At 35.7% G+C, this 25,008-nt stretch overlaps 2 protein-coding genes across 2 annotated transcripts; one reads left to right on the top strand and one right to left on the bottom strand.

Moving 5' to 3' along the window:
- The first annotated feature begins 215 nt into the window (after positions 1–215).
- On the top strand, positions 216–9,982 carry LOC128992837 (serine protease 27-like). Its single transcript, XM_054416581.1, has 8 exons — positions 216–249; positions 3,111–3,234; positions 4,639–4,983; positions 5,772–5,839; positions 6,234–6,410; positions 7,730–7,894; positions 8,771–8,964; positions 9,695–9,982. Exons 1-8 carry the CDS (start codon positions 216–218, stop codon positions 9,980–9,982), a joined length of 1,395 nt encoding a protein of 464 aa, XP_054272556.1.
- Positions 9,983–12,586: 2,604 nt separating this feature from the next.
- On the bottom strand, positions 12,587–24,537 carry LOC128992732 (CXXC motif containing zinc binding protein). Its single transcript, XM_054416458.1, has 6 exons — positions 24,408–24,537; positions 21,349–21,416; positions 15,928–16,008; positions 14,260–14,398; positions 13,159–13,268; positions 12,587–12,790 (listed from the first exon to the last, which is right to left on the bottom strand). The coding sequence occupies exons 2-6, from the start codon at positions 21,352–21,354 to the stop codon at positions 12,638–12,640; spliced, it is 489 nt and encodes a 162-aa protein (XP_054272433.1). The 5' UTR covers positions 21,355–21,416; positions 24,408–24,537; the 3' UTR covers positions 12,587–12,637.
- Between the last annotated feature and the right edge of the window lie 471 nt (positions 24,538–25,008).

Below are 25,008 nucleotides of genomic sequence, written 5' to 3'. Positions count from 1 at the left end.
AATGCGATAATACACCTATAATCCTCACCAATCTTAACAATCTCCCAAAATGGTCCAAGTTGGATTTGTAATTTGTTGGCCAAACAAGCGCCGTTTTCCTGGAAATTCTAACACAACGTCCTGAGTAGATGTCATTATTGGAAACATAACGTTGTTCTAAGATAAACGTCGAGATGATAGAAGTTCATTAGTAACCGAGTTGCTGAGTGAACGTCATGTTGTGTTTTGTGTTTGTGCTTGTTGTGATCGGTAAGTACAGAAAACAATAGTTATTTGTGCAACAAGTGAGAAAAGTGAGCAATTGACTCACTCGAGAGAAATCCTTACTCACGAGCCATAGGCGAGTGAGGAATGGTTTCTCGAGTGAGGCAATTGTACTTTGAACTCGAGTTGCACATTATACTTTTCCTACAGTTACCATAAAACAAATAAATTTGTGAAGAAACATAACCTATTTTTACACAGAAGTGAACTTCTAATATAACATTTAATGCGAAGTGACAAATACAACAGTACAACAGCTGACCAGCTGATTTACAGCCAGTGCTGCCAACGTATTTCGCGCGCATACGACGTTGCCTGCATGTTACGCGCTCACTATTTCGTGCCTTCACGTTGCAAATCTGGAGTGAGACAAAGTAATTAGAGTGAGACAATGTTAACATTGTCTCACTGATGAGCGAATTGGCCACTTTGCTTTCTCAAATCAGTGAGAGAACATGTACATTGTTAGGTAACTGTAGGAAAATAAATATGTTGATTGAAACTAAAATTATACTGTACATGAAATAGCTTGTTCGTTATACAGAGCCAACGGCTGTTAAATTATGCGTTGCGGAACTAAAGTTATTTTTACTTGAGACAAAAAAGAATCAGCTGGTCACCTGGTATATTTGCCTGTCATTGAAATTAGTCAGCTGATTTTCCAAAAGTCCAAAATTAACTGATATGCCTTGCTTTGCAATGGAATGAGAATGCAGAAGAGAATAATGTGTTTTTTCCTACAGTCACCCGACAAAGTTGGCTTCCTTGTACTGTTTGTAGTACAGAAAGCTGCTAATTGCTGCATATTTATACTTTGCCGTACGGTTTATACTTGGTCGTACGGTTTATACTTTGCCGCACATCAGGATTCTAACGAAACAACACAAAACAGCGTGGTTCTATTATGCACGTAATCCGTGTACACTTGGAAATAGGTTGGCAACACTTAAAGATAATAATACTATGAGCAGCTGATTGACTATTATAACTACGATTTAACCTGTCATTTCGTGTTTATAGTTTCGGTATTTCTGAACTTTCTGGACTTTTCTTTTAAATGTTTTTAAAACATTCCTACGATCTTAATAAACAAGAAAATACCTTTAAAGCATTTTTTTAGGCACGGAAACCACTTCAAATTACAAAAAAATACGGTACTATATTCTCAAAACGCTATTGCTCTCGTGTGCAGCAAAGTGCCACTTTCACCACTAGTTACACAAATAACTATTTCGTCAACATTTTCGAGTTTGAGCTGAAACTAACTATTTTGGGTAGAAATATACCAGTACATTTTTAATTCGACGAAAGTGGTTTTCGAAGAGATATCTTTGTGTGTGTACAGAGCTACAGACTACGCTTGTGGTACGATTTTGATGAACCTTTGTTCGAATTGAAGGTACTAATCCATGGTATCTCCAAGGTTTTTTTGAGATTTTGATTTGTAATGCTGGTTTTCTCGTAAAACACAATTAAATAACAGAAAACAAGACTTTCACAAAATCGGCTCAAACAATTTTGATTATAATATAGTATGTTATGACCCATTTAACTTAGAAAAAAAAAATGGCACAATAATACCCACTGGTTTAGAAATTACGGTTTAAAAGCTATTGCAACTTTTGTGATTTTTCCCTTAAAATATTTTAGTTACTCCCACCGCTTACCGATAAAGGGTTGTTGACAAGCTAATAAGAGAAAGGAAGCAAGTTTGTATCAGATTGCTGATTCCGTTTATTATCAAATAACTGTGACATTGTACGTTCAATAACAATTCTATTAATTTTTAAAATGGATTATTTTCTTACAACATTTGGTGTTTTGTGAATTGGATTATTTTGGGTGAGAGATTGAAATCAAAATAAACAAACGGTTTTATTTATTTATTTATTTTTTGCTTGGTGCTTTATATTAGTAGCCTACCAGGGGACCGAGCATTGTTCCATTGTTCGAGGTGTTTGATTTGTTCAAGGAGTAAAAAATAAAAGCCTACACATATTTTCAGTTTTGCTACGATTAATTACGATGTAAAGTCAATTCGTTTTCGGTAGACATCCATCATTCTAAATTTACCTAACAAACTTTTTCATGTGAACGATTAATCTATACAATTTATACGATAAGCTTCAATATAAAAACTCATGATACGTAAAATCTATTGACCGTTATTGCGTTAGTCACTGGGATCACGTAGTGTCACAACTATAAATACGGGATCGTGGAATAACGCATCAATTCTAGCGACGCATCGTCGAAAACTAAGAAACGTCCTTCGCCTTTCCTTTAGGACTTTTAGTTCAATATTATTAGTGAATAGTTTCGCGGTAAAACACTTAAAGTTTTTGAACTGAACAGTGGCAATTATTATAATAAAATCCAAATTTATTATATAAACAATGCTCAATAGCAGTAAGGTCAGTAATGTCCTTTTCCTTTGTACTGCATTTTGTAATTTGCGACTGTAGTGTAGATGATTTGTTACAAGCATGTGCTACAATCAATTTGTTTACATTTTCGTAAAACTGTGTCATAGCTACTTGACAGTCCATCAGACCAATAAGACTAATGTTAAAAATATTAAAATTTCATTTTATGTTTTTAAACGAGAAATTAATTTTCCCAGAACAGAGCCTGGCATGGATATTGTTTTTAGCCTAAAACTAAAGATATTTCTAACAATTTGGGGAAAATCATAGCAGCCGATTTGAAATAATTGTGCACAACCGTTACTCATATTATATTATATAGATTTACCTATCTCTTTCTCGTCGATGTAGGCCCACAAGAAACAAACAAATCATTAAATGACAAAGTATTTGTGTGTTTATTTGTTTTTTTCTCAGCAGGTTCTGCTAGAAGTCAGGAAAGCTTTAATCCTCGCCAGGATGACTTCACATTCGTGCTTGTACAGAACCTCAGTGAGCTGGGTGATCTGTCAAATTACTTCTCACAGAACCCGGCATCTCAGTTGTGAGTAGCTGTGTAAAACCATTGACTATGGATACCAAAGTATACATCTTATCCACTAGCCAATGTTTATTTAAATTGAACATATAGTTCAACGATTAGCTACTGGTCTGGTATTGTACAATTTTGATTTTCTCCACAAGTTTTCAATTCTCTTATGGTTGATGATACGGAACAGAAAATATGATATAGTTTACGTGCAAGTTGTCTTTTTATTTTTGGCTTGATAATGGTGTAAAAGAGAGACATAATTGAATAATTGATAGCATAATACTCTGACTGGAAAGTCTACTTATTTCCATTGTCAATGTTTGTCCTTAATAAGTTTTACACAGTATCTAAACATATAACAGTTAAAAGCCTCACTGACCACTAATTCCCTAACTTGCAAATTGATTGTGTCTGAATTGTTTTGCTGGTTTTTGAAGTGATGTTAAGTGTGTGTGTGTGTGGACATGTACATTTGGTTTGAAGGTAACCCATGGAATCTCGAGGTGTTTTCCCTTTTTTAATTTTGATTTTTTTAACTTGGGGATTTTTCCATAAACACCCATAAAACAACAGATAAAAGGAATTCCAAAAAATAGTTCGCCGGTTTTTATTAAAAGTTAGTACGTTACAATCCGTTTAACTATAAACAAAATTGTTAGTTAAAAGTTAAAATGATTGAAAGTTATTGCAACTTTTGCGATTTTCCCCATCAAAATCAAAGTTACTCCCATCCTTTACCCTTGATAAGAGTTGTTGGTGCCTAAGCTAATGGGAGAAAGTATGTGTCAGATTGCTGATACCGTTGAGTTGTTCATTTTGTGAGGAGGAAACAACAGCGTGAAACCTTAAGTTCAGTGGCTACTTTGATGTATATGAACCAGTCTACCCAACTTTAGTTAACACAGCACCTACCTATTTTGAAATGGTCAGCAGATAAAAAAGATTATGAAGAACAAGTGTCTATATAGTACATGTGAATATCAATATATTGTTTTGAAGCTTCTAAACAGGATTTTACTGAGCCTAAGAAAAATTAAACTAAGCAAACGGGGTAAAGGGTAAAAGAATCAGAAACGGAGCTGCTGTCGTCAAATACTAGTCAGAAGAACCCTGGCCTTAACAGAATGCCATTGTAAAATACGGCATTAATAATACGGAGGTAAGACAGTTCAATAATGTGATGAAAAATATTTACAAAACTATTAAACAAATAAGCAGATTGTAGGGTTCTCAGCAATATCTGTTGTAATATATACAATATGAATTACCAGATTCAAGATCTAACGTAACCATTCTAAGTTATAATTTTTAAGACGTCCTTCTCAAAAAATATTTTTTTTAATTTTCTTGCCATATTTTGACAAATTCCTATGTACCTAATTACACCTTTGTATAACCAAATTTCTCTTATTTCAGCAACCCGCTTAATCAGCCACAGTTGCCTTTGCAGCAGCCGGTCCCTATTCCTGTTCTGCAACAATGGCCTCAGCAACCTGTGTGGGTTCAGCAGCCGACTGTCGTACCAGTTATTCCTCAGCGACCGACGCAACTTCCGCAAAAACCACCAGAGAAACCTCCACGACCGATAACGCAGCCTAAACCTGCAAACAAACCACCACCACCACCCCCACCACCTCCCGTGTCCACACAGACGCAGTTACCAGCTCATCTTACAACGCACCCAGTATCTCACACGCCGGAACACACACAAACGCAGATCTCACACAAGCCTAAACCTCCCGAAGACAACAGCACCTCCAGGTATGATCTGGGTTCATGCAGTTTGGAAGATCTTATTTAATGTTTGCTACAATCTCTCAGAGCAAACAAAATGGGAATGTAAGGCTTATTGTTGCAACATATTTGTCATTTACTCTATTTTTTATTTTTTTATTTAACTATTAATGAAAGCTAATAAAGAGGTAAGACATTATGTCCTATCAAGCAAAACAGACACTCAGACCCTAGTAATAAAGGATGATACACATGCACATAGTGGCGCCCCATCTTAAATAATTGATATAATCTTTATCATCTATCCATTAACTGTATGTTTTATGTTACAGTGGATCCAAGGGTGGTTTTTTTATGATAGAAAAATGAAATATGCACCATCAGGTCGTAGTGTATTTATCTATGTGTGTAGGATTCTCCCCCACCCATCGGTTCAGGCACTATAAGCACTCTCGAAAACCCTGTTTGCCATACTTCAAGAGGGTACCTTCATACACCAGAGATAGCACTTCATCCACGATGTTACACTGGGTTTAGATGGGATGGAACATCACATGTGTCAATCTTCTCTTTCAGTACCCCCCTGGAGAAAATGCTCCAGCAGTATTCCAAAATATTTGGGACTAGACGACATTGGACAAACAAGTGTGTTCGGCAAGATCCCTTCTATCATTTTCCCACCCCAATGTAGTTTCTTTTCCTTTTCTGAACATTATCAAAGTTGGAGTCACCATACTGACCCTCCAGTCTCAATGACTTTCGCATCATGTGGAGGTAGATCCAGACATGGTATAATTATAAATTTCACGTTTCAGTGGATCCTGTGGGATTCGGGGAACCCTATATGATGTTAGGATTGTCGGAGGATCTGACGCTCAACCTGGTAAGAGCCTTTAAGTATTTATTAAGTTTATATTGTAAGTGAAAGAAGGTTGTTATTCAGACACTGAGAAATTCAAAAGCCACTTTATTAAGCAACTTGAAATAAATCACAAGTGGTAAATTGTTACCCAATCAATTTTTATCCTCAAAAAACCTTGTCACACCTCAGTTGTTCGAGTGGATCAATTGACTGATATATCGGCTGACACAAAGCCTATAGAGCTGTAACCCAAAAAGGTTAGTCTCACTAGACCATTTTAATTCAGCCAATTTTTTTCCTGTTTGAAATTAGAGTGCCAAGAAAAACAATAATGTCACATTTTAAATTAAAGATAAATATTTTTCGTAAAAGCTTTTGCCATGATTTATTATTATGATTTTGTGATCGTTCCCAGGAGAGTTTCCGTGGCAAGTGTCGCTGCAGTTGCAGGTCGGAGGCCGGACCAGATATATCTGCGGAGGGGCAGTCCTGGCTGCCTACTGGGTCGTCACAGCGGCCCACTGTATCTGGGAGCTCAAACCAGAGAAACTGTCCATCGTAGCTGGCGACCACGACCTCTACTTACCTGAAGGTGCCTCAAGCTGGTAATTTAGGTCAAACTAGATCATTACCAAGTTCGTATCATTATAGTTAGGTGGGTAATGAGTGTTGGGACTGTGGAAACAGGGATAAAAATATTCTGTAAATTTGAAATATGGAATACATTATTATTGTCATGACTAAAAAATATTCACGTTGGACAATCCTAATATACCAAGCCTTCGGGAAACAAGCAGGTAGGTATAGTGGTAGAGCGCATGACTTCGGTGTCCCCAAGTTACCGGGTTCAAATCCTGCCAATCACCAAAGGATTTTATCTTTTTGATAATAACGCGACCTTCTAAGCCTAGTCTGAAGTAACGTGAAACTGTTGCAGGCTGGAGTCTAGTGTTTTAGGGTGTGAAGATGGGGATAGAAAACCATGCCTAGCCCTTATTATATTACTAACAAGAAGTAGTGCCCTGACAAGATCAACCAACATTTTTGACAGTGTGTAAATAGTTATTTGTGTAACTAGTGGTGAAAGTGGCACTTTGCTGCACACGAGAGCAATGTTTACGCACGAGCCGCAGGCTCGTGCGGAATGATCTCGAGTGCAGCAAAGGCCTTTTTCACTCGTGTTACACATTATATTTTTCCTACAGTCACTATAAAACATAAATAATTAGTCTTTCAAACACTATACAACACGTTTTTAGGTTCAGCTAGCAACACAATTACACAAATGGTGCCCTGGAGAAAGTAGTACCCGTGGTCCGTATCACTCCGCTATTTTTCCTCGGCAAGAAATGTGCTCCGTCTTTTGAGAATATAGTTCCGTATGTTTTTGTAATTTGAAGTGGTTTCCGCGCCTAAAAAAAATGCTTTAAAGGTATTTTCTTGTTTATTAAGACCGTAGGAATGTTTTAAAAACGTTTAAAAGAAAAGTCCAGAAAGTTCAGAAATACCAAAACTATAAACACGAAATGACAGGTTAAATCGTAGTTATAATAGTCAATCAGCTGTTCATAGTATTATTATCTTTAAGTGTTGCCAACCTATTTCCAAGCGTACACGGATTACGTGCATAATAAAACCACGCTGTTTTGTATTGTTTGGTTGGAATCCTGATGTGCGGCAAAGTATAAACCGTGCGGCAAAGTATAAACCGTACGGCAAAGTATAAATATGCAGCAATTAGCAGCTTTCTGTACTATAAACAGTACAGGGAAGCCAACTTTGTCGGGTGACTGTAGGAAAAATGCTTTTAGCTCAGCTTATTCCACCTGCTGTTAATGTATTGGAGATTAGAAAACCAATACGGTGAAAAAAACCGATAGGAACATTTTTTTATTGATAATTTGACTACAGGTCATGAACAGCGAGCTCAAGTTGCCAGAGTCATTGTGAACGGATATTACAGAGACTCGTTCACCAATGACATCGCATTGCTCCAACTGGCCGCTCCACTCAAGATAGATGGAAAGTGGATCGCACCTATCTGTCTCCCAGAGCCAGGCACTAAGTTTCTCAAAGGTAAGTACAAACTTCAAATCTTCAGTATATTATTCTAAAAAATCACATATGAGAGTTTGATCCAATATTTAACTCAATTTAGTTTTGCGATCACTAAATTCCCTCAAGGTAAACCATGAACCAAAAACCATGAATAAAAAAAAATTAGTTGTTTTTGTAGGTTAGTATACAAATTCGCTGATTTAATTACTACTGTTTATTTAATGTTAAGAATTGGATAATTTTTTAGTGTTGTAGCATTGACTTTGGGATACTAGAGTCTACACCCCATGTATGTTTTGGCAAATGTTTCAGTCCAATAGTACATAGTTGATTGGGCCGCTTACAGAGTGTGCTATTTTCTTTCTTAGCTTTTGACACTTTGAAAAAAATGTGAAATATAAGGTGTAAAAAATTACTTTAAACTCAAAAATGCTCTCAACTGATTGCTTTCCAGCTCTTTCAATATTTTTGTCACCAAATCTCAAAGTATTTTTAGAAGCAAATCTTCCTCCAACTTGTACTGAGATTGCAACTCCACAATATTCCCCGAGACTAAGGCATGTAGGAAAGAGGATTGCAGATATGAGGAGTTAAAGTGTGTAATAGGCAGTCTACAATAAAGTCAAATAAAGGTGAGTGAAGGTTAGTGCATATCTTCTGAGTACAGTCGGGTCCGGGTGGCAGTGTTAGGGTGATGACAATGCACATGCTATGGTGTACAGTCTAGCTAAAAAAAAGACATGGTCCGACGGTACTAGATGATACAACAAAAGGAGAGTCATATCACAAGATAACATGGAGGTTTAGATAGACTTTACTCTATTATAGAAGCTGGTAAAGGTGATAGTGGATTAAGTTGTCATTGCCACTAACAAAACAATGTCAATGTGACAGGTGACAGTACAGTGGCTGGGTGGGGACGGCTGAGTGAGAGTGGTTCCCTACCTCACATCCTGCAGCATGTGACTCTACCGATACTCAACACCAAACGTTGTCACTCACTGTACAAGCGAGCGGGCTACAGCAAGTTCACTCATACCTGCCAAATGTGTAGTGGCTTTGAGGAGGGAGGCTTCGACTCTTGCCAGGTACAAGATATATTTTAGTTATACAAGTTAGTTATGTTAGTTTTAGCGAATTAACTACAGGGAAGTAGCAACTACCGTAGGCAAGCTAAGACCTTTCAATTTTCATTTTGATCAAAAACACAATTACACCATTCGTTCAAATTTCCATTTATCTATTTTGAAAAAAAAGATATCCTATCCTACATACTTATATGTGTGTGTACATATGTGTCCATAAAAAATGATAAATTGAGGAATTTTGGTCCAATTTTGATCTAATTTGACATGAATCTGTAGAGCTGGATAAACTTGAATGATTTTGAGTGTTTCTTATCTTCTTCAAGCTTAAGATTAAGTCAGGACAGCGTTCTTGTTCTTTTGGTCCTGTCTATGTGGACCACCGTAAGCAAATTTTTAATTCTAGTAGAATATATTTGAATGAGCCATTTACAGGGTTTGCAACAGGCCAAACTCCATTTTCTCCTGTATTTTTAAAAATTATTTGATAATTGACATGACTTACAAAAAAAGTTGGGGTAAGCAAAATAACATGTGATCAATTAAACTACCTCATTTGCAATTTTTATCAAAAAACTGACCACAACTTTAACATGGGAATGGAATGTGTAGTTCTATCTATACCCACCGACAAGCTTTACTTTTTATTCACCGACTAGAAACTTGTAAACTCACCCTGGGTTGTTGAGCCTATAGATCTAACACAACATCAATTTACTTCTCATCCTTACAGGGAGACTCAGGGGGTCCGCTGGCCTGTACACAAAGTGACGGACACTACTACCTCTGTGGCATCGTCAGCTGGGGCGTCGGCTGTGCTCGGCCTAAACTGCCAGGTGTTTACACTGAGGTCTCCTGCTTCACAGACTGGATACGCAACATCATAAACAACGGAAAAAACGTTCTAGCAAACGCGCCACATGTACTCAACCTGCCACAACAGTTGACATCATGGGACAAGAACGACAAGAATGACCTTAGTCATTTGGCTGAGGAGCCTGTCATCATGGGTGCAACATGACATCTCCGTCATTTATAGGATAAGCCGTACCATAGGCTACTCCATTAGATATCCCATACCCGTCTAGAAAGAAAATATTGTAACGCTCCTGTCACACTATACTTTGCCGCCAGGTTAAAAACCGTACAAGAAAACTTTGTACTAATGTGTGGAAGAGTGCGACAGCCTTCAAATTACAAAATTTTGATGGCAGCGGAGTACTGTGCTGTCGTGCAGCAACTGCTAACCAGACGGTTGACTTGCCAGTGCCTAGCATTATTGTTGTGCCTTTGCCTTGCATTAGTGGATTATGTAGTTAAATGCAAGCTTGCACACTGCACGGTTTTTAGTCGGACGGAAGCCCACCAGCCCCTTCAAATGAAATTAAATTCTCCATTAATCATATATGTACCCGTATGATGAATAGGGTTAGTGAGAATGTCCTTGTCAATTTTTAAATATCCTTGTCCCACTGTTTACTTGTATTTTGACTATTGTGTATATCTGTTTACCATTTACAGTGTTTTTCTTTACATTTTAATATTGTTAGCTATGTCTTATATAGAAGCCAAAATGTCAATTGACCTAATTGAATTAAAACCTATAGGATAAAATTTACAATGAGGTTTATTTAATACATCCATTGAAGACGATTCCTTGACGCTTTTTATAACGTCGATGAAACAACCACAATGCCAAAAGTTATTCACAGTTAATTGTTTTTGTTAGCGAACTGGAAATTGCACATTTCAATCTCGCAGAACAGTCAGAAACTGTCAAATATGAAAGAAACATTGACACGGCACAACATCGTACGGTTTATAACTGGATGGCAAAATCTGTATAGTGTGAAAGGAGCATATGTTGTTTGACCTAACCATTATAAAATGCCTTCTTCCGATTCAGATTTGGGTATCAAAAGATAATTCTAGTTGTGTCCAAGCTGGAGCGTATTTCTACACTTGACCCAGCTGATCTTAACCAATGGCCTTTCAACACTTACACATGGTTTATATAGGCAAATCCAACCAGTGTCTTTGCATCTAGACTCCCAAAACATGTAGGTTACAAAGGGTGTGTGGTATTTACCAACTGTGTCTTTAGTCAATGGTAAGACTGTATAAATTTGTATATTTAGGTGCAAGAAGGTGTTTTAAAACTTGTAGATTATCTTTTAAAACTTAAGTGATAATTAAAAACCTTTTTTTGTTTGGTTGTTGTTGGAAATATCGTCTAAAATAACAAGTCGTCTTGTGGATCAAAAATTAAGTTAATTTAATAGTAAAACTGATAGAATGAAAAACTTAGATTTGTGTATACATCTTACTTCATCAAAATATATCAAACAACTAAACTCTGTTGCCAAGGAAACATCATATGTTCTTTTCTAACATAACTATTATACTGGAGTCTAAACCTTCGCTAAATCATCACAATGTTGTCCCCTGGCGCTGCAAAGTGGAGGAAATGATTCTCCCTCCACCTCCCCTCTAGACGGCGTCCAAACAAGCCCGCGTTGTTTTACAAGCATAAACCTATGCTGCAGTTTTTCAATAAGTTAAAAAATGAATATTTATAAAATTAAACTGTCATAAACTAACCTAACCAACCAAACATGCTGATTATATAAAAAAATATATAAAATAATAATCGAATGAAGGTTTACTAATCGAAAAAATAGTTCTGTTTATAAAATAAAATTATAAATGCCTTGAATTCAATGTTTAGAATTTATTAATTATAAAGTTAAACTGTCATAACCTAACCAAACCAACCAAACTTGCTGATAATGAAAAATCGAACAAGGTTTACTAATAGAAAAAAATAGTTCTAAAATTATAATAGCTCAAATTGAATTTTATAATGTTTTAATTAACAAATTAAACTGTCATAACCTAACCAAACTAACCAAACTTGCTGATAATGCAAAAATCTTAGACAAAAAGTTAGTGCTACCGAGAGGATTCGAACCTGGTACCTTCAGATCCTCAGCCCGGCACGTTATCCATTTGACCACCGAGGCCGGTGCCTACAAACCGTATCGTTGCGGTAATGGTGTTCCCTCAGCCAATAGAATGCTTTGCTTCCCCCACTCCGCAGTGCCAGGGGGCAACATCGTGATGATTTAGCGAAGGTTTAGACTCTAGTTAACTATTATGGACATTATAATATGAATAAATTACATCTTTAACAGTTGTAGACAAAGCTATTTAAAAAAATCACGGTGCTTTGTAACATGAATTTTATGAGAGACTCAAAATTGTCCAAGTAGTAAGTAGTAAGAAACTTGTTTGTAAAATTGCTGTTGAAAACTACATACTTACAAGTTTTTCAGTTCTGCCTAAATGTATGAAGACTACTGTCAGAATGTGTTTTACTCAAACTTCTTAGACTAGTTTCAAATGGACCTCTGGGGTTGTACCTCTTTCTGGTTTAATTTATAGTCTAGTGCTGCGTACAAGGATCTGAAGCAAGTTGGTATCAAACAACTCAGACAAAATGTTACCATTGTTCTTATGAGCGATGTGTTTTAGATGTCTACTGTATTTAAGTCTGTTTATTTCTACTCTTTCAGTATAAAATATCTGATTGTAAAAGTATGAGGGTAATGATTATCACAAAAAGGTAAATAAACAATGATACATTTTTATTAAAAATCAAATTGAATATAATTTTTTACTTACTTTTATCAGTCTTAAATTGTGACTCAAATTCATAAACACCTACAGATTGCTGACCCTTCTCATCATAATCAACCCATTCCTTTTCCCCTAGGTCGATATCTCGAAAACAAGTTCCACTCTCCTCAGCCTTTGCTATCCATCCCATCTGAAATCAAATTTAGAAAAACATTTTTACTGAAGTCAATAGGAGAACAGGGAGGAAAGGTTTAGGGTGCTTTAATGTGTTGTCCCATTAATATTGTCCGACAAAGCATATTTCCGTTGGTGTAGTATGTAGCTATAATATGTAGGATAAATATGTAAACATGTAGGATTTTAAAGTCTATTTTAAAATCCAGAAAAGTGTTTCTACACGACCAAACAAAAATTAACAATTAAATCTTGAGAATCACATTTATTTTGAAAAACAAAATAAATCAATAAAGCTTTTTCAGTTGCCACATTGAAAAAAAGTACTTATCCTACGCTCAGTGTAAGCATGTAATAATACTAAGAAACAAATAAGTAACTTACCCCAGGATTGTATTCAATGGGCTCTAGACCTCTGCAGTCAAAAGTAACCAACGGTGAAAAATGTCTACATTTTTCTGCCTCTATTCTTTTCACCGAGGTTGAAATTATGTCTGTAAAAAAAGTAAGCCATAACCACTAAGCATAAAAGAAATGATGTCTTGTACAAATCTAATTAACGATGGTGCTCAACATTAAATTAATTTACTATTCATTTGATGTTGCGACTCGGTCCCTGCACTTAAGCATTGCTTTGCTTCAATGTAATCAATGTAATGTTTTTATTTCTGAAATAAATTGATTTGAATTTGAATATCGCTGTAGGTACTTTTGTTACTGGTAGTTGTCATTTCCAAGGAAGTTGTATATAAAGCCTCTTCTAGTTGACTTGGATATGAGGCCCGGAGCATTCCGTGCTCCCCTTGAAATCCAAATTTTGATCATAAGTTATAATAAATGGTTGATTCAGAAACTAGTTTCCGTTTGCCGTTTGACTATTCATGAACAGCACTTTTCAACAATGGGTCATAAAAATAAATAGTAACAAGACTACTGTTGCATCACAAAAAACTGAAAAAATGCCAATGGTATGCATGTGAAATACTATCAATGCAACATTTGATTATGGAATAAAGCACTGTCAATGCTATTTTACAGATGCTTATGATTGTATTTGTCAGTATATTTGGGGTTCAAACAAAGTAAGTACTGTATTATTATCACTACTACAACAATGTATTAGATTAGAAGAAAAGGTAACATAATCCAACCCCTGACACGTCTTGATTCTTTGTGACCTGGCCATTTGCCCCATAAAGTATGAACGTATAAAATCAAAATATAAATTGAATATTGGCTTTTAAATTTTTACATAAATTCCATTTTCAAATAAATCTGTTGGTGTATTGCTAGCTTAGTTGTCTCGAATTTAGGTGTAAGAATTATTTGGAAAGTTTTTCCTTAAAAGCATTTAGATTCTCTTTCAACAAAATGTCACTGTGTTAGGTTCGTACAAATAATAATTTTAAACTCTAGCAGTAACCAATGAACTTTTTGCAAGTAGAGTAATTACAAAATAGATTCAACAGTAGTAAAAAAACTCACCTAAGCTGTTTTCTCTACTGCATAATTTACATTTGTAGACAAAGTTGAAAGACCCTCTTCCACCCTTGCCTTCCGAAGAATCCTGGGCATTTACTGTGTGCCAGTTGGGCGATTCTTCTCCACAGGCAGAGCATTTCACCTGCCATTACAGATCATAAGCATTGACAGTCAAATCAAATCAAAAAAGCATTTATTCCGCCAAAATATTTACAAATTACATCATGTTAGTCCCATAAAAATTTTTTTACAATATTGTTTGGTTTTTTAATAATATACAAATTTAATATAAACATAGATATATAAAAAGCTTTGTAAATTAGCGAAATATCTTCCACAAAGAAGGAATACCTCTGTGTGTGGAAGAGAGTCGTATATATGCAAGTAGACTTCTCATTATATTGTTAAATTGTAATCCTCTTTTTATGTGCATTTCATGTTGATGACCTTGAGTGCACTGATATCAAATGTGTCTTTCTTATAGCTTAAATTTTCTTATCCTTCAAAACCACAGAGTCAGTAATGACTTACAGGACCGCAGAAATCACAAACAATTAAATCAAACCAGTTCAACGGATATTAACAAATCAAATGTGCCGAGTGCCAGAGTTTCAATTGGAATGGTCATGTAAGGTGGTAACAAGAATTAACACTGGAATATATGCTCTTAGGAAAATGTCGTTATACTGTGGATTCTACACATTTTGCCATATTTATTTTCATATATTCACTTTCACTAAAGTTTTGGATGGTGCCTTTTTGGAGCCACACGGAAAATAAATTTGGACTGTATCTTAAAACAACAAAAGGAGATCCATACAAATTATTCTTAAACAAAATTATCATCAATCAGCCAAAGAGAAACACTTTGTAAATCTTAAAATGCACAATACATCTATGACTGCATACTTATTTCTAAAAACGAGGCAGTAAGTTATAAATCTTCCACATGCCACAACACCAATACAAGACATAAAAATGAAATAATCCTAACTCATCATTGATAAAAAATATACGAGAAAAAAACCAACATATTTGGGTTTTTTTTATGCAAGTCTGAAAATAATATTGAAAAATTTAAGAACTTACTCAAAGATTTCTTAATAAACAAACTTTTTTATTCTATAGATGAGTTATTCCACCTTTGTTCACAACAAAACTAAAAGTATGAGGACAAATTGTGATTGCAAAAATCCCTTTTTTTCTTTCAAATGTAGTCCAGAGGAAACAAAGATTGGTAATTCTGAGCAATTATTTGTTCAACCCCAAACTTTTTCATATTTTACTACGGTTATAAGGATGTTTTCAGAATACAAGAAACATATAATTCAAGCCCCGCAAGACCATCACACAGATTGCCGAGCGATATGCAGGTTCAAAGTCCACGCGATAACAGTGGCTTGCGGGAGACACGCGGAAGGCCAGTTGTGACAGTTTTACCGGTACCGTTATGTTAGGTTAGGTTAGGTTAATTCAAAACCTAAAAATTTATTCCTCAATTAATTAATCCACAATTAATGCTAACGTATTGTTACTTAATAACCTAACCTAACCTAGCCTTGCGGGGCTTGACATTATATGTTTCTTGTTTTCTTATGACCGTAGTAAAGTTTGGGGTTGACCAAGTAATTGCTCAGAATTACCCAGGGATTTGTATTTAAAACGACTTACCTTTACCACCCAAGTAAAATCTTCTGGGGTGTAGAGTGTTTGAATTCCTTCTAAATTGCATTTTGCCTGAAGAGTGAAAAGCTGGGGGAAAATTGTAATATAAGTATTGACACAGAAAACATACTACTATTATCCAGAATGCTAACCGCGTGTTAAACACTGTTAAGTACTCGGAGAGAGCTTTGCCTGTCAATTTGTAGGCAGAGCCACCAGCATACAATGCACCGGCATAGCAATGCTGGTGGCGCTGCCTACGAATTGACAGGCAAAGCTCTCTCCGAGTACTTAACAGTGTTTAACACGAGGTTAGCATTCTGGGTAATAGTAGGTAATAGTAGTATATTTTCTGTGGTATATCTTGGAAGAGTATTGTATGTTCAATATGGTATAACTTAACCTTACTTAACAAAGAATGATGTAACCTGAGGTTGCCCTAAAACTGCCTTTTCCAAAATGATTGCAAACCGGAATATGCTACTGGTATTATCATATAAGTAGGCCTAAAGTTAATACCACATCTTTATGCATAGCCTTCTCTAATACTAGGCCACGGTGTTGGTGAGTGGCAACATCACACCGGCATGCCTATTATATCAATTAGTTGCCATTAGCTGTATGGGCTATTAATTAACAGCTGTGTCTAAGAAATATGTCACTACAAGACCACAAGATCGCACCACTTTGTACCTACTTTGTATGGTCGCCATTTAATTGAAAAGTATAAAAAAAGTATTTAAGGTGGTGACTCCACTATTTGCGTATTTTAACCCAAATATCAGTGAAGGATGAGTGGAGCGATATTGTAGTCTTGTTAGTGACTAAGACCGACACAATCCTTAGACACAGCTGTTAATAGCCCATACAGCCAATGACAAATAAGGGACCAACAGTTTATAAAGGAATCTGAACAACATTTTTTCTAGTAATTAACGGATTGGTCTAATTATCAGGATAGTACTGTGGATAGCTGTAGTCCTAACTAGTGCGGACGTCAATCCACACCAGGGAGCATCACATCCACAGTACATGCCTATAAACATCCACAATTATTACAATGGTAATAACAAATGTGGAAACATTAACATTGCGCATATGCCTACGCTCCATTGTAAATCAGTGCAAAAGTTGTTCTGGATTGCCCTGACAGGGATGTTGCCACTTTTGTTCCTCCGCGGCCTTATATTAGAATAGAAAAGTTTATGATTTATGCTACATCAATAATAAAAGAATACAATTGCTCTAAGGTAAAAAAATCTCCTGCAGCAAATTCATGTTTTACATGTTATACCATAATGTATTCTTCAACTTTAGTCAAGACTCTTTACATGTAGCTTACTATATAAATTACAGAATGTTGAGCAATGCTTTAAAAAATGTATACAACCTTTCTTTAAAACCAAATATAACCCTCCTAAATCTACATAAAGCGTCACAAACATCTTTTTCGAGTAAATAAACAAACACCACTTCATTGTACTGACCAGCTGTTTCATTACTGAATTAAATTAAATCATGTAAACTTTGGAAGCATGCCAGGCGTAGCCCTTTGGAAATCAGCCCGTGGGGAAGAGCCCTTAGGAAGTTTGTCCGTATAAATACTTTGCGGCAAATCTAAACACTCTAAGGTTCATTTTGATGTGCCATATGCCTATATTTTTATTTGGTAAATAGCCTTAACCCCTTCGCTTAAACTTATTTTTACACCTAACCGGGCCAAAAAAAATGAATTATTTCTGTTTAATTTTACACAATTTACAATATTTTTACCTGCACTCAGAATTTTGTATTTGTATATCAAATACTGTTATTTTTCTAATCAGAATTGAATTTAGATTAAAAAAAACAAACATTTTATTGGTTAAAAGTATTTTTATTATTTTTTTATACCATATAATACAAAAAAAATTAAAAAAAAATTTTTTTTTTTGCCTTTTTTAAAAATTGTTGACTATAAAAGTTAAAAATATCTTACTGTTCTGCCTTAAAATACTGTTTGGCATGTTGTAGACTCAAAAAGATATCAAGCAAAGTTCAACTTAGTATGATATGTCTTGAAACATTCGGGTAGGTGAAGCGCAACAAGGCACATTTCGCACTCCCACCGACTGTCACTCCGCTTCCCTTGTGCACTACAAACTTTACAGCGTCTTGATGGGTTTTGCTTTACTTCATTAGGTGGGATTTGTCTTGGGAAATGACCCCAAGAAGCTGCTTGAAGCCGTAGAGGGGTTTCAGATGTTGATGGCCGCCCTCTTCGTTTGTAGGCCGGTAGTTGTCTGGTCTGGAACACTTGCTCCGTAAATTTACTTTTGAATTCAGCAAATCCTATCTTCTTCTGGGTGATTTTTTTAAAAACAACATAAGAGTTGAAGAGAGCTATGTCCAAAAAAAATCTTCTTATACCCTTTAGCATATCTCCTCATCGTAGGAAAAGAAGCAAGCTGTTGGTCTTCTCGGTCGATACCGCCCATCGAGCTGTTGTAATAGAGGATGGGTTCAGGCTTGGTAATCACCTCACCGCTGACTCTGTCTCTCTTTCCAGTTGTTTTTTTGTCTCCCTTACTGTGGAAAGTAGACAAGAGACACACTTCTTTCTTGTCTTGCCATCTAAGGGCCATCATGTCATGGCTAAACGCAGCTTCATAATCACCGACCTCAAGTTTTCCACTTTTGAAACTGTCAGGCATATTTGTCCTCCAAGAGTTTACCGTCCCAATCACATTGAAAACAATATGTTTCAATCTATAGTAGAGGAGAGGTGAGGAATACCAGTTGTCAATTGTGAGGGTATGACCATTACCGGAACATTCCTTGACCATTTCAATGACTACCTATATTTTTATTTGGTAAATAGCCTTAACCCCTTCGCTTAAACTTATTTTTACACCTAACCGGGCCAAAAAAAATGAATTATTTCTGTTTAATTTTACACAATTTACAATATTTTTACCTGCACTCAGAATTTTGTATTTGTATATCAAATACTGTTATTTTTCTAATCAGAATTGAATTTAGATTTAAAAAAACAAACATTTTATTGGTTAAAAGTATTTTTATTATTTTTTTATACCATATAATACAAAAAAAAATGGCCTCACTCACCAAAAGTTTATCACCCTCAGCAGTGTCTCCACCCCCTTCTTCCACTGTTTCGCCTTGTTTCACTTCAGCACCGGTGTATATTTTAAATTTTGTACAGTATCCACTGCTTGACTCACAACATTTGTAAAATTTGATTCCGAACCTGGCTCTTTTCTTGGGGTTGAATTGCACATACCCCAACCTCCCACGAAATTTCATCAAGCTTTCATCTACTGCAATGTTTTCATCGGCCAAATATAACCGTGAAAACTTTTGATTCATGTAATCAATGACATACCTCAGTTTCCACAGTTTGTCATTCTGAGGCTTATTTTTATTATCACAAATATGGAACATTGTTGATAAGAGCAAAAACCTACGAAAAGGCATAACTTTTCGAAAAAACGGAGTCTCAGTAGTAGCAGTAGGGGCCCAATACGATTGAATGGTCCTTTTCTTCACAAGTGACATCAAAACACATAGACTGTAAAAACATGCCATTTCATCAGGAGTTGTTTCAAACCATTCAGAGAGTAGATGTTTATCTTTACCACTTGCATTATTTTTTTCAATTGTCTCTTCGGCGTATTTGTTTGTTTCTGTAGCAACATGTTGCCAAAAATCATCCTCGACAAACGCGTTGAATACTTCTACTTCAGATGGAGAAGGACCTAAATTTCTTGCTAAGCTTGCCCTGACACCAGGACAGCCTGTAAAAGGTATTTTGAAAATACTATTGTCTTCTATGGTGTTGGTCCATTTCCAACCTTGTTTTTTCTTTTTCTTAGCTGTTTTAGGTTGGCCCTTAGACCGTTTAGTAGGCTTAGGTACCACTAAACTAGGATTTTTTCCTTTAGGCCTACCTCTTTGACTTCCCCTTCCCCTTGATCTACCAATAGTTGCACCTCTACTATACTCAGGTACTTGACAAGGAATTGTTTCAATAAAACTAGGGTCATCAGCCTCAGCCTCCTCACTGGGTGTAGGAGATAGTGCAGGTGCAATTACCCTACCTCGGTAAATTTTTTCCATAAATCCAACAGGGTTTTCATCGTCAGAACTTTGCTGTTCATAGGACACAGGACTAGGCCTATGAGGCACATTTTGAGGGGACATAGGTCGGGCATAACTACAGGAGGGCTGGTCATGCAAACAATCATTATTTACAGGCTTAGGTCATGCAAACAATCACTATTTATAACAGGCCTAGGGCTAGCATGCTCTGTCACACCATTATCAGCTAAATCTTGAGGTTCACAGTCAGCAATACTTATACTATTGCATGCTTCACTTACGTTTTCATTGTTTATTTCCAATAATTCATCATCACTCTCAAGCCTTTCTTCAAATAAATAACAATCACTGTCTGAGTCACTGTCACATTCAATAAGTTTAGCAATCTCACTTTCGTCCAATTCCCTTCCACACTCATCAACAAATAAAAAGTTACTCATCTTATTTATTTTATAAAACAACTATTTGCAAACGAAAAATAGAATTCAACATGATATAAATAAAATACTGTTGTGAAATGACGATGTAAACATAAACAAACAAGGCAGACAGCTGCCAAGACAACGTTCCCAACGTCAGCTGGTAAATCGTAATTTTCAATTGATTGTTTTTGCCGATTGGGCAGGCTGTGGACGACGAAAATACAACCAAATGAAAGCCTGAAGCTTGCAGAACAAGAAGCATATGCGATCTGTTGGATTTTTTGGGAACTAACTCGGCAAATATTGATTTTAATGGCGGACGGCGATTCGCCGTCGCTTCACACAATGGCTCGCGGGAGCACGACGGCGAATCGCCGTCGCTTTAAGCGAAGGGGTTAACCGTTTACATAAAATTTGATTGTATCACTTTAATAATATATAATAGATAATAGATAAATAAAGGGAAAGCATTCAAACTAATTATTTTGCATTTAAATTTTAAAATTTCCCCTTTTTGCGGGGAAAGCCCTTCAAATCTCTTGTTCCCCTTCCAAACTCTTTCTTGATCCTTCTCAGCTCAGGCCTACCCAAAAAATTATTCCTGGGGCCGCCCCTATAAATAAAAAGTTTTTTTTAACAGTTTAATTTATTTTTTATCTTTAACTTAGGCTTATAGCTAGATTTATTTAGTCTATAGTCCGTGAGGCCGGCGAAGGACTCTAAGGGATTACAGCCCTCACACACACAGAGACACACCTACACACACATACATGAGTCACTCAACGTGGGGTAGGTAGGGCCCTGCTGTCGAGTGCGCGTGCATTGGTGGAAGGGACGTTAATCCCTCAGAGTCCTTCGCCTACCTCACGGACTATAAGTTTGTAACTTTTACTAAGTCACTTACCACCATACTGCAATGTCAATGATGTATGTTTTAAACTTCTTGAATAAATATAATATTTTGTTCTAGACCTGTAATGAAAAATAATTATTAATTATTAATGTATTGCTGATATACTGGTTGCTAAAAAAGCAAGCAGATGTATGGTAGAAGGCCTGTTTTAGTTAGCTAAATAGTCCTATTGCAAAGATCCCAAGAAAAACATTTAAACCATATCTGTTAAAATGATAAAAATATGTTTTCATCATATTGTGCGGAAAACGGAAGTTTCTACACCTTTTCAAATTCTATTTTAGAACGTGTCAAGTCTATTTCAGAAAGCATCAATTGCATTTCAGAATGATGCAACCAGTAACTCTAACTGACTAGTAACTCCAGACTAGTAACTCTTATATCAGAAAACATCGATTGAATTTCAGAAGTATCATATGTATTACAGAAATTGTCACATATACTTCAGGATTAGTCAAATGTATTTCAGACAAAGTCAATTGTATTTCAGAAATGATTGATTAGACAATTTTACACAGTCGTAGTGGATCTGATTCAAATTTAATTTATAAAAAGCCCAGGGTTAAGTTTAGGTTAATTAGGTTAGCCTAGAAAAGTTTATCACGTTTTTTTCTTGATTTGACCAGGGCCTAATGAGATATTTTTCCGAGTTGAATCTCATCCTATGATATAAAAATTATACTAACTGAAGGGTTTTTCTCATAACAAATTCATAGCTAATTCCTAATGCTGATGACAAAGTTGTTTACACAAATTATTTCTGAAATACAATTGGTATCTTCTGAAATGCAAATAATCATTTTAATGGAATATAAATGACCATTTCTGAAATAAAAGTGATGATTTATAAAATTAAAATTACTATTCTGAAATACAATTGACACTTTCTAAAATTAAAATCTTACATCTGAAATACAAATTGCCATTTCTGAAATACAAATGACTATTCTGAAATACAATTGACCCTTTCTGAAATAAAAGTGGAAAAGGTGTAGTTCTCAAAAATCATAGTTTTTGGGTAACTCCAAAATAGGGAACAAAAAAAACATAACATATGGTAGGGATCTAAATATGTCGGTTCGCTAAGCTCAAATTTTTTTATGGTTCAATAGAAATAGAAAACCCTGCTATAGCTCGGCCGCTTAGAAAACGACCTGCACGCTAATGCTAAACCAATGCTGGAGGAGGTCGCTTTCTAAGCGGCCGAACTATAATCACACTAGGCATTTATTTGAAGTAATGTTTGTAAACAACAGAAATGTAAACATTCATTATGACTTTGTATAACCTCAAATTATGTGGTGTAATTTTGTAACGATTAGAAGTTTATTTCCTCAAGTAGACCTATGATTAAAATAGCCTAAGCTTAGTTGTTCATCACATGGAGCGAAAGTGTCTTTTTGGTACTTGATCTTATTTCAAAGCTCGAATGTCCCTCGCTTGTAAAACGAGAAAAAATTGTGAATAAAAAAAAGAGCCAGTATCAGTCTTAAAAATGAAAAATACTTATATTTCAACCTTTCTCTAGGAAAAAAGATAAGCTAATATATTTTTTTAGACATTCCATCCCCTAGTTACCGGTAAATCGCCATAAAGTTGATGTGAGCCACCAACAGATTGCTCTGATGAAAACTATTTATTTCTGTCAAATACATGACACTTTTTGCGAAGTCAAACTAATGTAATGACTTAACTTATTGAGAGCTATAGCAACTGTTACCCAGTAACAAAAAATAAGGTAGAAAATATAATTGAGCGAAGCTCACTTTCCCTCACTTTGTAACTTCTTTGTAAGAGCATCAGAACGTAATGGCTTGACCAATTGATATGAAATTTGGCCAACAGCTAAAGAATACTGAGCACAATGTTTTGATAAAAAATATTTGCAAATTTCCTTCTGGATTTTATTTTACGGGTCACGCAATTTCGCTTGTTATTTTAATGTAAGTTGAAAGAAAAATTATATTGGGATGGGTTTATCTCGTTTCATTTAAATCAGTCATGTGTTAATTGTTTGTAACTGTTTTGTTTACATTTCAATGTTTACTTTCATCCTAGGTTAATGTTGGAATGTAACAGTTTATCAATGGAAGTAACAGTTTTGCTATATTTGTCTTGAGCATGCCTCAAAGGCCACGTCGTAATATTGGTCGTCGCACCAAATCGGATGTCGCGTGATGCTAACGAAAAATCTATGGACAAACAAAGGATTGCGTAATGGTGCACTTGGCTTTGTAAAGGATATTATTTAGGCCTACTCTCCTACAGAAAACCACATTCCGATGTCAGAAATTCCGTTATGTATTATGGTGAAATTTGATACATTTGAAGGCCTGCTTCTGGATCCACCATTTTCATTAGACCGATTGATGTCAATTAACAGACACGGATCTTGGGCAAAGAAGATAGAAGCTCTTGACCGTTTAAACGTAATGTCAAATACACATGTCTAATAACCTTTTATCAATTCTTATTCTTATTCAACTAAATAAATGAACTAAATTTGTCATTCTTTAGAACTTAAATAATATCGGGCAAACAAACGGTGAATCTGTTGATAGGGAACATATTGTAGGTTGTTAGCTGCTTTAGCCATTGACAATCTTTAAATAATGCTTCGCTCATTTATGCGTCTAAAGTTTAACGGCAGACCACCTTAGTTAATTGTAGGGCATTCTGTGATTGGCTTACACAACGATGTTATTTTTTTATTAAAAATTGGCGTCAGCTGGTAGTCGATTATAAAATGAAACTGTTAAAACCTAACCTAAATATCCAAACTTGCTGATAATGAAAAAAATCAAATGAAGGATTAATTTGGTAGCGTAGCCTGGTTTAGAAATTGTACCCATATAGAATATACCTCATTTTAATAAGTATGTTTAATACATGACATGATAACTGATAATAAATAGATCACTTAGGCTATAACCTACAATTTAACTTGTGACCTATTACCGGTAACAAACTTTTGATAATGGAAAAATTGAATAGATAGTTTCAACCGATATTAGCGTTAAGAAACTGTACCCATTTACTGTTTAGCTTACCATCAACACTTTGTTTTTTCCAAATATAAATAGTCAATGAATTAATCTTGATGTAGGCCACAAAAAACCAAACCAAAACTTCTACTTCCTACATCTACTACACTGACAACTGAGAACTGACACTCACTCACACTCACACTGACACTGACAGTGACAGGAGAGGGAGAGGAGACAGGACACAGGACAGACGACATGAACTGGACTGGAGCGGTGGAACGAGGAACGATGGAACGGTTCTATGGAAAAGAAATGGAATTGTACTGGAAGACAACAGCGGGAATGCGTCAACCAGCGAACCACAGCCACCTCTAATACATGTATTAGAGGTGGCTGTGAGCGAACACATAACAAAATAGAAGCGCTACTCGGAGCGCAGGAGCGTGGCAGTCTTACTAGCCGGCGAAACGGACAAAGATGGCGGCGCTAGCCTACCTGACGAGGAAATAAATATGTGCACTCGAGTTTGAGCCTAAATATCTCAGAGATGAATAATCCAATTTTGTTGAAACAAAAATTAAATATAAGCTGGTTTAAATATATTTTACGTGGTAGCAATAAAAAAATCCGTTTATCAGAAAAATGTATATTGTTGAAAGATCCT

The sequence above is a fragment of the Macrosteles quadrilineatus genome, unplaced genomic scaffold (assembly GCF_028750875.1).
Source record: "Macrosteles quadrilineatus isolate MER2022 unplaced genomic scaffold, UCM_ALF_1.0 Scaffold_4__1_contigs__length_99947679, whole genome shotgun sequence".
Lineage (NCBI taxonomy): Eukaryota > Metazoa > Arthropoda > Insecta > Hemiptera > Cicadellidae > Macrosteles > Macrosteles quadrilineatus.
Note: the sequence above shows the minus strand (reverse complement) of the source record. Positions and strands in the feature narration are given on the sequence as shown.